Source organism: Elephantulus edwardii, unplaced genomic scaffold (genome assembly GCF_000299155.1).
Source record: "Elephantulus edwardii isolate Elephantulus edwardi_28Jun2011 unplaced genomic scaffold, EleEdw1.0 scaffold00105, whole genome shotgun sequence".
Classification (NCBI taxonomy): Eukaryota; Metazoa; Chordata; class Mammalia; order Macroscelidea; family Macroscelididae; genus Elephantulus; species Elephantulus edwardii.
The window spans coordinates 8412258-8429121 of record NW_006399855.1 but is presented as its reverse complement, the minus strand read 5'-3'; the positions used below and the strand labels follow the sequence as shown (position 1 = coordinate 8429121).

Below are 16864 nucleotides of genomic sequence, written 5' to 3'. Positions count from 1 at the left end.
GGTCCTTGGAGAGGGACATCATGCTTGGGAGGGTGGAGGGACAGCACAGGAGGGGAAGACCCTCTATGAGATGGATTGACTCCTTGACTGGGGTAATCAGGATGGGTGTGTCAGAGGCAGTGGGGTTGGCGCAGGATAGAGCAGGGTTTAGGGCTGTTGTGCATAGGGTCGCTATGAGTCGCAAATGACTCGACGGCACATAACAACAACAGGGATGATTTCTAAGGAACTACTGTACTAAAATAGATTTCTTTGTCTTGATTATGCATAGGAGACTATAAAGCACTCATTGAAAACAATGCATTTTTCACTAAGCACAGAATCAGTAACAATATGTAATATTTTCAAAGGGATGAGGTAATTAAATCTTAACGTGAAAGAGCTACATAAAATTTTTGTGTAGGTGGACTTACCTTGGGAGTCATTTTTCCCCCCCTTAAAATTGAAACCTTTATCTTGACAATTACATCCAGGTAATGTCGTTCTTAACTGTCTAGGTTGTGCTATTTACTAATCACTCAGTGAGTGCATTTTCTTGAGTGCCTGCTCTATGTAAATGAGGCCCAACATGTGCCAAACAGATAGCCGTTGCCTCGCTGCAATTTCATGGTACTTGAGAGCACAGTTTCTGGCACATGATGGTGCTCATCAAACATCAGCCTTCCTCCTCCCATAATGCAGTGCATTCATGTTCTCTGTCACAGTATTTTTAGAACTTTCAGTAGTACTCAAAGTGATCTTTAAAAGATGGAGTTTCAGCAACTAGGACAAAATTGTTTACATAAATTTCTGTAAGTCCCTTGAGAGAAAATAAACACATGTAAAATAATTTTAAGTTCTTTTGATAAAGGACTGTTGTAAATGAGAGTGCTAATGAAAGACAACTGTTAGGACCCTAAATTGGAACCTTATTTGCAAGCCTCCAGCATGCTTAGGTCTGGAGTAGCCTTGTGCATTCCTACAGTGCTTGCGAGAACAGTTTTGCAACGGTTTGGGGCCTTGATCTGAACCCTCTGTAGAACACGTTTATAGACATTTCAGGCAACTAAATAAAAACAACTACACTCTCAATCAGCAAATAAAAATGATAGTCTTGACCATAGTCTCTTTTCACGGCATTTTCTTTTGAATCAGAACCTTCATGTTCCACTATGTTAAACATAACCTTGTCTCGTTTTTTATCACATAATTCCATCACTCTTGATACTTAACATCTTTTCTGTCTCTTGCTCTTTCTGTGCTCATTGACCTTACTCAGAAATTTAACTCTCTTAGTGTTTTACAATCTACAGAATTGAGTTGGGAAGGGGAGAAACTTTTCCTTTATAGAACCCTGAAAAAGAATTTCCTTAATTTTATTTGATTACTGAACACAATTCTTGTTATAGTTAGGTACTGTCTAGTTGAGTAAGACCCATAGCAGATCTAATGAGCAACACATACGAACCCTGTCTTACCCTGTACTAACACTCAATCTCTGACACATTCAAACTTAATGCTGTAGTCACTGTGTCAGTCTGTCTGGTTGATGGTTCTTCCTCTCCTTTGTCATCCCTCCACCTTTCCAAGCGCACAGTTATTAGTTATCATAACTAATACTGACTGTAGTTAGCTATCATTAACTAAGAATTAGTCTTAATTAAAATCATGGTGAGATTATTTTAATGTTTGCATTAGGTTATGAGCAAAATACATTTTTTTAAAGTTTGCAGTAAAGCAGTTGCTGGAAAGTAGCATTTAATAAAATAGATAAAATTTCAGAAAAAAGAGTCCCTGATTTTACTGTCCTCAAATTTCACAAAATTCTTTTCTGTCTTCTTAGTAAATAACAGTCTCTTAAATGTTATTATTTAGTAATAGGATACCAATGACTAAAATTTGAATAATCCATTGATATATTTTAAGACTCAGATAATATCAAGAACTAATTAGAACTGTATTTAAACTTTGTCTTCTCACTTGCAAGAAGATTGTATCACTCACTCACTTGCTATGGAGTCATCTCAAAACTGAGCCTTCATTTAGTTTCCCTGCTGTAAATCACACAAGGAGATTAGGCCAGGCTGCCAGATGCAGCCTTTGGGTTAGCTGTGCAAGTGACTATGCCACTAGAGCTCATTGTGGTTACTGACAATCAGATTGTACCTAAAAAATAAAGTTGTGCTGGTAGCATAGTGCCTAACAGATTGTCTTGTGTATTACCACATAAACTTTAGAACTAGTTTGTTGACATCCCCACAGTAACTTGCTAAGACTTTGTTTGTGTTGAATACATGGATCAAGTTGGGAAGAATTTGCTTTTTCACATTATTAAGGGTTGTTTTTTTTCAATGTATAGGACTGTCTTGGTTTATTTTGATACCTTTTTTATTTCTTGTGTCAAATATTTGCATCTCAAGTTCCAATTCATTGCTGAGACATGAAAACATGATTGACTTTTCTACATGAACACCATATCTTACAATCTTGCTCTATTCACTGAAGTAGATTTGTCAATTTTCATGGCATTTCTTTGGAGTTTTTGTACATGTTGCTGTTAGTTTCCATTGAGTTGGGTATGACTCACAGCCACCCTAAAAACAAGAAACTTGAACCCTGTCCTATCCTGTGCCATCCTCATCATTTCTGTCATACTTGAGCCCATTGCTCTAGACACTGTGATCATTTCCTCCCCACTGACCTTCCTCCCCTCTAAGCATGATGTCTTCCAAGGAATGACCTCTCCTGACAACATGCCCAAAGTGTATGAGATGAAGCTTTGTCATCTTTGCCTCTAAGGAGCACTCTTCTCCAAAACTCTGTACTTTTGCTATTGTGAATTACCCTGCTGTGAACATAGGTGTGCCTTTCTCTGTTCGTGTCTCAGTTCTGTTTTCCTTGGGATATATTCCTAGCAGTGCAGTAGCTTGATCATAGGGGATTTCTGTGTTCAGCATTTTGAAGACATACCACACTGCCTTTCGAAGTGGCTGTACAGTTTTACAATCACATCAGCAGTGCATGAGAATTCCAGTCTCTCCATGGATGTTTTTAGATTTAATTTTTTTTTGTCAGAAAACTTTTATCTGCATTTATTGATGTGATCATATGATCCCCACCCAACCCCGCCCCACCCTGGATTATTTTGACTCTGAGGAATTCCAGTGTCAAAAAGAACTCTCAATCAGGAGGGTCTAATGCCTTGGAATTGGCTCAACAACTTTGAGTGAGTTAAAATCTTGACTGCTAACTGAATGGAAGATGGTTAGAACCCAACCAGGAGCTCCATGGGAGAAAGACTTGGCAGTCTTTTCCCATAAAAATAACCTGCAGCTTAGAAAATTCTATTAGCAGTTCTACTCTGGCTCATGAAGTTGAGTTGAAAATTGGCTCAATGGCACCTAATGACAAGTGCCTCTTGAATATTGAACCTTTCAAACCTTCAAAATAAAATTTCACGGGAAAAGGAGGGACAATCTCCTCCTGTACCAGTCAGATCTGATTTGACGGTACACACACACACGCAAAAAAAAAAATTTCACTTGATTTTGGTATATAATCTTGCAATTTGTTTAGGTTTTTTGCAGTATTGGTCTATAATTTTCAGTTCTTACTAATTTATCTGGTTTTGGTATTGCTGTAATCATGGGCTCAGATAATTAGGAAGATACTGAAGATGGGTATAATTTCTTAAATGTTTTCTAGAATTCACCAATGTAATTATCAGGACTTGATGTGTTCCTTTTTGGAAAGTTATTATTGACTTAATTTCTTTAGATAAAGATCTGTTACAGATTGAAGAAAATGTATTCTTTTTGTGAGGCAAGATTAGTATAGGATGTGATTTGCTGAAGTCTCTTGACTTACAGCTGAGATACAAGAGAGAAATACCACTTGGAGATCTCTAGGGAACTTGAAGAGTCCAGGACCCTCCTCCTCCCAGAGCCAACAGGAAAATAAAGCACCCGCTTAGAGCTCCTACTCAGAATTAGGACTTCTGACCTCTTGGACTGTTCAAATTAAATTTCTTTTCTATTAAAGAAATTGAATTTGTGGTTCTTACAAACACTACAGCAGCACTAAACAAGACAAGGCCTGTTCAGATTAACTTAATGCTGTGATGAGTTTTGATAGTTTTTATTTTTCAAGGAATTTTATCTAAGTTTGGGAGCAGAGATATTCATGAGATTCCATTATCATCTATCTAATGTTTATGGGATCAGTAGCCATGTTCATGGTCCATTTTTCATTCCTAATACGTGTAAAATTTTTGGGGGGGGGATCTGGGTAGAAGCTAGTCAGGTTTTTTGAAGAATTTGCTTTCGGTTTCACTGATTATTCTCATTAGCTTTCTGTTTTTAATTTTACTGGGTTCTGTTTTTATTATTGCTTCTGCTTACTTTAGGCTTATCCCCTTTTCTTGCACCCTCTTCTAAAATCTGCTTTTAATGCTATAAGTTCTCCACTTCTGCTACTGCTTCATTCTTAAGATTTAAATAATTTGGTTTTTGCTTTTTATTTAATGAATTTTTTTTCTTTTAATTTCTCTTGAGACTTCTTTGAGTTGTATTATTTGGAAGTGTGTGGGCTTTTTTTAAGTTTCCAAATATTTTGGGTTTTCCATCTGCTTTCTCTTAGTTGATTTTTCCGTTAGTTCCGTTGTCTGCAAGCATATTTTGTATCATTTTCTGTACTTTTGTTAAGCAGTGTTTTATGGCCCAGACTGTGTTCTCTTTTGGGGATTATTGTAAAGGGACTTGAGAAGAATGTGTACGCTGCTGTCTTGGGGGTATTCTGAGAATGTTAATTGAATCCACTGCCATCCATTGATTCCAGTACATAATGAGTCTCAATCAGGCTTCTCAGGGATTTATCTCTTCATAAAAGCCGACTGCCCATCTTTCTCCCATAGAACAGCTGGTGAATTTAACTGCAGACCTTTCAGTTAGTCCAACACATTTCACTGTACCACCAGAGCTCTTGGAAGAAGTACAACCAGCTTTCTCCTTAGCAACCAATAGTGAGACTTTTTCTTACATACTTTGGACCTGTTAGCAGGAAAGGCAAATCCCTGGAGAAGACTATCCCCTTGAGGGGTGGAGATGGGAAAGGAAATACCCTGAACAAGATGAATTGGCACCACATCTGCAACAGTAGACTTGCTATATCAGTCAGAACCAATTCCTTGGCACTTAATCAACAACGATCAGTTATTTGATTGATGATGCTATGTAATTTAACTAAATGTTGACTTTTTTACTGCTGACTCCCAACAATTACTATTCCCAAACCCCACATCTGGCAGAGGTGATGGCAACTTTCCATAGGTCTCCAAGGCTATAAATGTGAGTAGAAGCAGATTTTGTCATCTTTCCCCCAGGTTGGCTGGTGGGCTAGAACCCCTGACAGCAGCCCAGCACATACCTAACTATGCCAACAGGACTCCACCTTGGGGTGGATTCAGAGTCATGGCAAATCTCCACTTAACACTTTCTCCACTGGCTTTAGAGGTGTAAATCATCACAGTAGGCTGCCTGTCTCCCACTAAGCAAGTATCTGATGGATTTGAACCTCTGACTTTTTGAATGCTATCCCAAAATGGTGCTCACCACCACCACCAGGACTCGTCAGCCATTACTGGGGAGAAAGGGACAGCCTCACTGCCATCAAGTTGATTCCAGTACATGGTGTCCTACCCTTGAGTTTCTAAATACATCTTAAAAGGATTTAAACCACCAGTCTGTCTTTGCAGTGTGCAGTGCACTGTGCCACTGGAGCTCCATTGATAGTTGCTGTGTGAGGAGATGACTCTGACTTGTAGCAACTCTTGTGGGTTTAGTAATGCTAGGTTCTGTTGAATCAAGTATGATTGATAGTGACCCTGTGAATAACAGATTTGAGCCCTGTCCTATCCTTTGCCACCCTCATAATCTCTTGACACATTTTTGACCAATGCTGCAGTCACTGTGTCAGTCTATTTCATTGAGGGTCTTCTTTGCTTTCGCTGACCAAGAATCATGTCCCCTTCCAAGAAATAGCCTCTCCAAGCAGCATGCCCAAAGTATGCGAGGCAAAGCTCTGCTGTCTTTGCCTACAAAGAGCATTCTGGCTGCATTTTCTCCAAGACATACCTGTTTATACTTTTGGCAGTTTATGGGATATCCGATACTTAATCCAAAACCAAATCTCAAAGGCATCAATCGGTTCTTCTTCTCTCTGTCTTGCTCATTGTCCAGTGCTCACATGCATGGCAAGTGATTGAAAAGACCATGGCCTGAATCAGACACACCTTACTCTTCAAACTGATATCATTTGCGCCTCAGTAATTTGGAGTGGTCCATGATGATGGACTTGACAGTTTTAATCTTTTCTCCATTTATCATGATACATATCAGGAGGATTTTGTCTTCTTGATGTTGAGATGCAATCTGTATTGAAGTCCTTGATATTCTGCAGCAGTTGATTCAAATCCTCCTCACTTTCAGGAAACAAGGTTGTGTCCTCTGCTTAAAGTAGGTATTGATGAGTCTTCTTTCAGTCCTGATGCCACATTCTTCTTCATAGAGTTCAGTTTCTTGAATGATTATGGAGAAAGGATAAATCCCTGATACACAGCTTTCCTGATTTTAAACCATGAAGTTCCCTTGCCCTTTTCAAATAACTTCTTGGTATAGGTTTTGCATGAGCACAATTAAGTGTTTTGGAATTTCCATTTTTCTCTGTACTAGACATAGTTTGTTATGGTCCACATAGTCAGATGCCTTTGCATAATCAATAAAGCACTTACAGACACTCTTCTGATAATCTTTGCTTTCAGCCAGGAACCATCTGAAATCAGCAGTTATATCCTTGGTGCCATGGCCTCTTCTAAATCAACTTGAACTTCCAGAAGTTAATGTACTGTTTTGGATGATCTTCAGCAGTATTTTGCATGCATGTAATATTAATGATACTGTTTGATAATTTCCACATTCTGTTGGATCATCTTTCTTGGGAATGGACATGAATCCAGTCAGTTGGCCAAGTAGCTGCCCTCTAAATTTCCTAGCATAAGCTGGTAAGCACATCCAAGGCTGTGTCTGTTAGTTGAAATATGTCAGTTGCTATCACATCAATCATGGGACCCCACTGTTTGCCTGTGCTTTCAGTGCAGCTTGAATTTCATCCTTCGTTTACCATTGGCTCTTGTATGTACAATAGATGAAAATCTTGCCTGATCCTACACCATTATTACACAGTCACCACTGTGCTTAAGCCTCTTTTTGTACTCACTGTGTTAGTGCATCTCACTGAGAGTTTTCCTCTTTTGCTGGCCCATCTCCTGGCAGTATGCTCAAAGTATGTGAGACAAAGTCTCACAGTTCTTTGCTTCTCAGGATCACTCTGGCTGCATGTTTTCAAGAAACATATTTGTTCTTTTGGCAACCCACGGTATATTAAAATTAATTATAATAGTGATTTGTTTCTAATCCACCAGATGCTCTGCTGGAGAAGGAGGGTCAGTCTCCTCCTGTGCCAGTCAGATCTGATTTGACAGTACACAACAAGAAAAGAAAAAAAAAACCCAACAAATAGTGATTTGTATTTTTCTCCATGTACTTCCATCAGTTTTTTCTTTCTGCATTTTTACACTATGTATGTTGATGATTGTTATGCACATGATCCTTTATCATTAGGGTCCTGTTTTATACCTGATACTTTCCCTTGTTGCAGTCTGCTTTGTTGAAAACTAATGTAGCTCCATCAGCTTTCTTTTGATTATTGTTAGCATAGTATGTCTTTCTTGATCCCTATTTGTCGTTACTGTATTTACTTTTAATTGTACACTTCCTTTTTAAAGTTTGTTGAAAATCTGTTACACAAAGAAGAAAAATAAACCTGTGTGAACATACCATAGAAAGAAAAGTGAATTTGTTCTGCTAAGATTAGTGACAGACTAGTTACAAGAAGTTCAGAGTCAGCGGTGTCCCAAATGTTGAAATGCTGAATAAACACCATCATTTCTGACACAACAGTCCGTCTTTCATCCCAATCCCCCACTCCTCTTGGCCAGGAAAGATAGTAGCTGCTGAATTAATGTTGACTGTGATTTGGAAAAATTAAATTTTGTTTCAAACACAGTATTCTTTCATACATGTCATCATGCTAGCATATATAATCAATTTTAAGTACTCGATGGCACATAACAACAACAAATATTTTTTAGGGAGATCTGGTCTTGGAAACACATTTTAGATGTAGCCCTGGAGAATGCTATATTTGATAGATTTTTTTTTCCCTGTGGAATATTTGTTAGATATATTAATTTGGAAAAATATGTTTTCTTATGTAATGGAGCTATTTTTCAAAAATACTAAAATATTCTTAAAATCTTTATTCTCAGGACCCAAGTTCGAAATATGGCAACTTTGAAAGATAGTAAGTACTTTGTTTTGGGGTTCTTTTTTTTCAGTGTGGAATTAAAAGATGGGACAAAAGAAATAATAATGTATTTAAAGATAAATAGCTTTAGCCTGCTATACACTTAATCAAAGCTGGCAAAATGACTGCAAGACTTAAGCACAAGTGAAGTAAAACATGAGAAAAATTTTGGTCTGATTTTATTGTACTATTGAATGTTCTGTTACATCATCATTTTGTTTGTCTTCAATAGCAGTTAAACTAATCTTTTCTTAATACTAATTTGTTTATTAGCATCATTCATTTTCTAGATAGCAATGGTCAAAGGGCTAGTTATCTTGCATTCTGGGAAAAATAATACATTCACAAATGCAATGATTCTCTTAATTCTTTTACCATAACTAGGCACTTCTATTTTTCAGTTACCAGGCGACTGAAGTCAATCAAAAACATTCAGAAAATTACCAAGTCTATGAAAATGGTAGCAGCAGCAAAATATGCCCGAGCAGAGAGGGAGCTGAAACCAGCTCGAGTATATGGAGTCGGATCTCTCGGTAAGAAAAATGTAGAATTCATAATGTAAAAAGAACTGTTTAACAGAAAACTTAATTTCATAATGCCAGGCCTTTCTTGAGTACATGTACATGAAGTAAGAACTGATGCAGCCTCTTCTTTATAGATGAGAAAGGAATAAGGTAACTTGCCCAAGTTCACACAGAGAAATAGAAAAAAAAGTTTCTGCGTAAACTTCCATGGCTTAGCCTCAGTACCTGTGTATGTATTAACCATTGTAAATGACGGAATTTGCTTTTAAAATATTCCAAAATCTTTCATAGGTTTTTAACGATACTGTCAAAAGAGCACAGAAATATAATATATCAGGTTCAGGTGCTTGATTTCATCCTGTTACTCGGTAATATGGTACTATTTTGTGAATTAAAGGTGCGGTGGGAGGTTATATTTTAGCCTCTTAAAGAGTGTCCCTTAAACAACAAATTGATGCTTATCCATTCTAAAAAGATTGTCCCAACAGTGGATGTTGACTGTATGTTGGGGGTGGGGGCCTGGGGAATAGCTTATGACAGTATTTGATTCTCACTCATAGTGACTCCATGTGTGTCAGAGTAGGCCTGTGGTCCATTGCGTTTTCAGTGCCTGGTTTTTTAGAAGTAGAATTCCAGACCTCCTCTGAGTAGACTCAAACCACCAACCTTTTGGTTTAGCAGTTGAACCCATAAGCCTTTTTTTTTGTTTTCATTCTGGTGGAAAATAGATGCAGAACTATTTTTGAAAATACATTTAATACCTAGCATCTAGGTACCAGGGACATAAGGCACATTGGCTTCTCTAGGCTGGCATAGCAGATTCTAAACCTAAAAGGACACAGGTCAGAACTTCCCAAACTGCTGCCAAGCTAACTTTATATAGTACTTATCTATTAATTTGATCTTGGAGAGAAATTAAATAGTAAGGCTATACTGAAGCGCTGTATTGGAGAAATCACATAGTAAGGTGCTATATTGAAGAACTCTGATGGCAGAGTTGGTAGGGAGTTGTGCTGCCACCCCAGAGGCTGTGCCTCTCTGCCAGTTGAAATCCACCAGCCACTCTTTGGGACACAGAATGAGGCTATACTATAAAGATCCTGCTCAGAAGGGTGGAGGGATAGTGCAGGAGAGGAAAACCCTGGATGAGATGGATTGACACAGTAACTGGGATAACAGAGATAGGTGTGTTGGTGTCAGTGAGGCTGTCTCAGGATAGCGCAGGCTTTAGAGCTGTTGTTCATAGGGTCCCTAGGAGTCACATGTGACTCACAACACGTAACAGTACTGTGAAGATAAATTGAAAACCCACGCCCAGCCAGTTGATTCTAATCCATAGCAGCCCTCCACTGGACTCCTGAAACTAGAAATCTTTATGGGAAGAGACTGCCTATTTTCTCCCACAAAATAACTTGTGAATTTGAACTACTGGCCTTTCGATTAGCACCTTAATATTTTAGGCACTATGCCACCAGGGCACCTTTAGATAAACTAGAGAACTGAAAGATTCCCATTTTAATTGGGATTACTGCCCCTCCTGGCTTTTCTATAATCATTTTGTCTCTATTGATTTAAAGCCACCTATTTAGGAAGCCTGCTGTCAGGGACCTCTCCAAAATACTGAGGAGCAATGATGTTATTTAAAGGCAAAGGTGTACCTGATTGGGCAATGGTCTTTTCAGTCATTTCCTATGTATCTCAGAGCTTGACAGTGAATAAGGATGACAGAAGAATCATCAAAGCCTTTGAGTTATGATGTTGGAGAGGAATACTGAGTATTCTATGGACTGCCAAAAAAACAAACATGTATGTCTTAGAGAAAGTTCAAATGAAGTTAACACAGTGAGATGAATTGATACAATGACTTTTGCAATGGGTAGGAGGAGTATGTCAGAAATGATGTGATGGCACAGGATAAGACAGGGTTCAGATCTGTTGTTTGTAGGGTCACTGTGAGACATACTTGACAGCACCTAACAAAAACCAATACTTTTTTAGCTCTGGTGGCCTAGTGGTAAGGAGCTACACTGCCAATGCAAAGGCAAGTCATTCAAATCCACCAGCTGCTTTTGAGGAGAAGGATGTGCCCTGTGTGTTATTTATACCTTCCGAAAGCCTGCAGAGGGATCAGCTATAAATGGGTTTCAATTCTATGGCACATAACAACAACAAATATTTTTTAGGGAGATCTGGTCTTGGAAACACATTTTAGATGTAGCCCTGGCAGTGCTGTGATTAAAGAATTCAAAACTAATGAGAAGCTGAGCAGTATTAACCCACAAGCTTTCCACAGAGAAAACAGGAGGAAATCTGCCTCTGTAAAAATTTTGTCTTGAAAACCCTGTATGTAGCTCTACTTGGTCCTACAGGGTTGTAACAAATTTGAACTGCCTTAGTGACAGTAGTTTTGAGTTAGCTTTTGTTTTTTGATAAAATACTTTTTAACCATATATTTTAGAAAATGCTGCCAAAAAGTAAAGAAAAGCCTACAGTGAAATTCCATTTACCTACCACTCAGCCCAGTAATCTCCATTTAGTAGCATTTAGCTTCCTAATTGGTATTATTTCTTCAGCTCTTGGCTCCCTTAATCTTTCTCCACCCTGCAGTCCAACCTTTCTCTTGAAGCAGATCATGCTTGTCCTCTGTCCCCTAAAAATTCTTCTGGCTTTTCTTTATAATGAGAATACAATTGCCTGCAAGCTTACGGAGCCCTGGTAGCACAGGGGCTAAATTCTCAACAACTGAAGAATTAGTAGACCTATCAGCTGTTCCATGAGGCAGTTCTCCTTTGACTTGGAGGGTCCTTTGAGTAGAATCAAGGGAACTCTGGCGCTATACTCATAGCAGGTTGCACTGCTAACCAAAAGGCAGTGCCTCTTAACGTCCAGTTCCCCAGTGGCTCAGTGGAAGAGAGATGAGCACTCCTCAGGTGTGATGTATAGCCTCTGAAATCCACCAGAGGGTCAGCTGAGTCAGAATCAACTTGGCAGTGCGTTTATTAGATGAGTAGGATCTACTCAACAAAAATAGGCTACAAGCTGATCTGTGAGCCTGTACCTGACTGCCTCAGTAATCTCATTTATCATTCCTCCCCTTGCTCACATTGCAATACTTACTTTTTCTTCCCCCTCTTAGAACACTCCTTCCCTAAAGATACTATGGGTTTTTGTGTCACTCATTTACATTCTCTAGACCAGTGTCATATTCTAGATAACTCAAAGCCTCTAGTTAGGCATTCCATTTAATCAGTAATTAAAATAAGTTGGCCTTTAAAAAAATTTAGACCTTCATGGTTTTTTGGCTTAATAGTAAATGGGCTTTAAGTACACAGATGGTTTTGATGAATAAGAAGCTACCTAAAATTATAGATTATTTCTGTATTTAGTGTTTATTGCTTATTGAAGTGTTTTTCTGGTTTTTTATTTTTAAGCGCTCTATGAGAAAGCTGATATTAAGGTTCCTGAAAACAAGAAGAGACACCTCATTATTGGTGTATCCTCAGATCGAGGGCTCTGTGGTGCTATTCATTCCTCGATTGCAAAACAGATAAAAAGTGAGGTGGCCGAGCTTACAGCAGCTGGAAAAGAAGTTATGATTGTTGGGATTGGAGATAAAATCAGGGGCATCTTGCATAGGTAATTAAATATATATTTTGTTTTGCTCTGAAGGGTACAAGCATGAATGAATGAATAAATAGGAGTTTCATAGTGTATTTTTCTTTAAGAAAGGCTTCAGATCTTTTGTTCATAGGGTCGCTATGAGTCTTGCTCTACTTGATGGCAGTCAGCAACAACAACATACAGTTTCTCTTTTTTTTCTTTTCCCAGAGTATATTTGAATATAGATTTTCCTTCTTTTCCACTTTTTCACCACCTCTTCTTTTATCCATAAGTTGAATGTAAAGGTAATTTCAAAAGCTGTTGGCATTAATCCAGATAAGAACTTTTAGGGGATATCTGAGCCTGGAAGTACTAGAGATAAATCATAATTATATAAATGACAAGAGAAAAATAGGGACCAAAAAAAATAAATGCGTTAAGTCCTTTACAAATGCTGAAGAGCATGCACATGAATGTGTGGGACAGCTTAATTCAGGAAAGCTCCTCACTTGTAGGTTTGACCCAAGATGCTAATGTAATCCGATTCCCTGAGTTCTTGAGTTCTTTATGTGAAATTATTTTGTTAAACTGTTTTCTGATCTCTTGATTTTCCTGTAGGACTCATTCGGACCAATTTCTGGTAACATTTAAAGAAGTGGGAAGGAAGCCTCCTACTTTTGGAGATGCATCAGTTATTGCTCTTGAATTGCTGAATTCTGGCTATGAATTTGATGAAGGATCTATCATCTTTAATCGATTCAGGCAAGATAAACTGAAAAAAATCAAAACATTTTTTACGTTCATGAGCTTAGTTGTTTCTTTTAAAATATGTTAATAGCCACTTAACAGTTTAAAGCTTATTATGAACATTTCATCTGCATTCCTTGTTTCTAGGTCTGTCATCTCCTATAAGACTGATGAAAAGCCCATATTTTCCCTTAATACAATTGCAAGTGCTGGTAAGTGTTTTTATGTGACTAGTATTTTTTTTTCTTCTGTGTAATGAGAAGAGGTTTGTACATTAACAAAAATACTTTTTTTAAAAAAAAAAAGTCCTATTTCAGCATAAAAAGTGATCTGAGCTGTTGTAGCATTAGCTATTAGTGGTTTCTGAATAAAGTGATCATTGTGGACTGAAAAACTCAAAAATAATATTCTAGAACAGATTTCTTATTTCTATGACTATTTTACCTTCTCGGTACCATATTTCACATATCCTGGTTTACAAGCAGACTCTGTCCCTATGTCTTAAAGAAGTTATAGGTCAGTCAGAACATGTGTGTACTGTTTTTATTTAGCTTTACTTTAACACAAGAAGGGCTGTGTATAGCATAGTTGGAAGGGAGTTGTACTGCTGTCCTGGATGCCAGTTCAAGCCCACCAACCACTCTGAGAGAGTGAGGCTACACTGTAAAGATAAACTGGAAGCCCAGTCCCTCTGACATAGTGGGTTGTCAGGCCCATTGACCATTCCTCAGATGACTAAGGAGGCAGTCTGTAAAGATTACAGCCTTGAAAACCTGGTAAGAGAGTTCAACTCTGTCCTCTAGGGTTGCTATAAGTTGGACGTGACTTGATGACTGTGGTGGTTATTTTTTGTTTAGTGCAAGAAAAGACCCAAAGATTTTCAGTGATTTAAAAGCTACATTTGTAGTAAGTAAAGATGATTTTGATGAAGACTTTCAAAATGAGATCATATTTACATTAACTAAAGCAAGGTTTCAAAGATCGGCAATTGCTGCTTCCAGAGTGTGGCTTTTCATAGTCCTGACAGTAATTCAATCCCAAGCATCCGGTGGCACCAGGAAGTGCTCACTACTCTTCTTCAGAGATTCTCATTAATTTCTTTAATTCAATAAACAACACACCATCTATTAAGTGCCTGTTGGCTTCATCCCTGCTACTCTACTGGGTTTTACCCAGATAACTTCATACTTAAGAAATGTAATACTTTTATATATTGGCTTTTTCATTTTGTTAAAAACTAGAATAGCAAATACTTAAACAACTGTTAGAACAGATTCTTTTGCTCTATCTTACATTGACTTGTACTCAGAAATTGTGTTTGTAAAAGATATTATTAGTATACTTTTTATTAAATCAGTCTTTGTTCCATTTAGCTTCAAAGAAATTTGTCATTTGTTTTAACAGAAAGCATGAGTATCTATGATGATATTGATGCTGATGTGCTACAAAATTACCAAGAATACACTCTGGCAAACATCATCTACTACTCTCTGAAGGAGTCCACCACTAGTGAACAAAGTGCCAGGATGACAGCTATGGACAATGCCAGCAAGAATGCCTGTGAGTCCACAGGAAAGCTTTTCTCAGAGCTCTGTTGTTGAAACAGTGTGAAGATCCTAGCATCAAAAAACAGTGCCATTCATTCTTTAAGCAGACCAGGACCTAGTCTTGAATTCTCATTGGCTCAACAGATTTTCTAACCAGTTAGTCTTTCCCTGAGTTTTCTCATTTGAAAATTTTGAAGTAAGAGTATTTACTGCCTTTTAGGGAGGTATTATACCAACTTGTCCTCAGATACCTTAGTTTAACTTCCTCTCTCAGATTTCAAATTAACATGCTTAATGAGTACTCTGTAAATGAGTACATTATATTTTTCTAGTTTTACCTTTTTTTAGTTTGGTCTGCTTTTGTTTATAGCTGAGATGATCGACAAACTAACTTTGACATTCAACCGTACCCGCCAAGCTGTCATCACAAAGGAGTTGATTGAAATCATCTCTGGTGCTGCAGCTCTGTAAGTAGTTGTAGATACACTTCAGAGAGTCATTCTCATTTCTCCATTCTGTTTGTTTAATCTTTGGATGCTTAAAAATTTTCTTTTGTTTTGTCAAACATAAAATAACTCATGAATCCTTACTCTTAGGGTATAAAACCTTTGTAAAAATGAGGTCTGACTAATTCTGATTGTTTTAACTGAAACATTCAAGCTTAGAAATACATATAATCTTAGATTTCACTTTTCTAAACTTTTAGGAACAAGGTTGTAGGTAATCAAATGTTTTTAATGCCATTTGTGTTTAAAACATTAAGCCCAGTAAATGAAGCTTCCTGAAAATATTTTAGTTTTATTTTCACATAAGTGACTAATTGTTAGGTTCCAGGAATTTTAAAGTGGTACCAGTACCAAAAGATAGTATACCCCTTTCCTGTAGAAGGCTGTCTTGAAAATTTAACGTTTATAAAATCAGAATTAAGATAATGGATATTTTCTTTTTTAAAAAAACCTCAATTAAATTGAATGCCCAATATGTGCATGTACAATAATAAGCTAGTAGCATCAGAAAGATTAAGGATTTTATTTTCTATTTATTAAGACGTTTGTATTTTGGTTAAGAAAAGCATACAGGTAATTATGATTAAAGATGTGTTCTTACTCATGTGGTGGTGGTGGTGGTGGTGCTGATTGCCTTCAAGTCGAGCACAACTCCTAGCGATCCTATGTACAAAAGGCCTGAAACCCCTCTACAACTATCGACATTTATCAAAATTCATAGAGTTTCTGGAGGCATGGAAGTGGATGCCACTCCTGCTTCCAATCTTACTCATGTATACCTCCAAGTAACTGGTCACCAAGTCTTAGCTTCTGAATATCTCTTGAATCTTTGTTCTAGTTTAAGCATCCCTTTAAAATTTCTCTCCAGAATTTTTCCTGTGGCTTTTAAGTGTTAGGCCATGTTGTAAACATTGATGATCTGTTGGTATCTGCACTCAAAAGACCTTACATCTTTTTTGAAGTGTTGCTGTAAGTTAAACTCTGTGGCCTACAAGGTCTGATATATTTACTCTCTGACCCAGCAGAGGAAAAAACTGCTAACACTTAGACATTATAAAGAAAATAATAGAAACCATCCTTTATTATATAATCATTCTGCAAAACCTGCGTAGTGTAATATATATGATGCTGTATTTTCTGGTCTCTCCCACTCTAATCTCTTACCACTACCATTTTTGTTAAGATGCTTTCTCTTTAACTCAGTTTTGTCATCTGTCATTATCTTTTTTTGTTTTATGTTTGTTAAGCTGATTTCTTTGATGAGAAGCTTAAGAAAGAGACTACATTTTGAAGGATTCCTGAGGTTTAATTTAAGAGAGCTGCCTGAGATGTAGAGAATCCCACAGGTTTTGTTGTTTGTTGTCTTCTTAAAAAAGAATGAACACTGAGGACACAACTTTAGCAAGATTGAGAACCTTTGTTCTTGATTAGGAATAGGGAGAGCCTGACTAAAATGAAGTACAATTTTTAAAAAGTCAGGAGAGATATTTATAGCATTATAGTATAGTAGTAAATATACACATACTTTATTTATAAATAT

At 37.4% G+C, this 16864-nt stretch overlaps 1 protein-coding gene across 2 annotated transcripts in view; it reads left to right on the top strand.

Moving 5' to 3' along the window:
- Positions 1-3982: 3982 nt before the first annotated feature.
- ATP5C1 (ATP synthase, H+ transporting, mitochondrial F1 complex, gamma polypeptide 1) overlaps positions 3983-16864 on the top strand; it is a 13887-nt gene continuing 1005 nt past the window's right edge. The window contains exons 1-8 of one of the 2 annotated variants that reach the window (XM_006891854.1): positions 3983-4004; positions 8362-8397; positions 8802-8933; positions 12356-12560; positions 13143-13286; positions 13419-13483; positions 14676-14831; positions 15189-15301. In XM_006891854.1, the coding sequence (XP_006891916.1) occupies positions 8379-8397; positions 8802-8933; positions 12356-12560; positions 13143-13286; positions 13419-13483; positions 14676-14831; positions 15189-15289 (822 nt within the window). In that variant the 5' untranslated portion in view covers positions 3983-4004; positions 8362-8378 and the 3' untranslated portion in view covers positions 15290-15301. Of the gene's footprint in view, positions 4005-8361; positions 8398-8801; positions 8934-12355; positions 12561-13142; positions 13287-13418; positions 13484-14675; positions 14832-15188; positions 15302-16864 lie in introns of those variants that run through there. The other variant, XM_006891853.1, reaches the window with a different exon arrangement.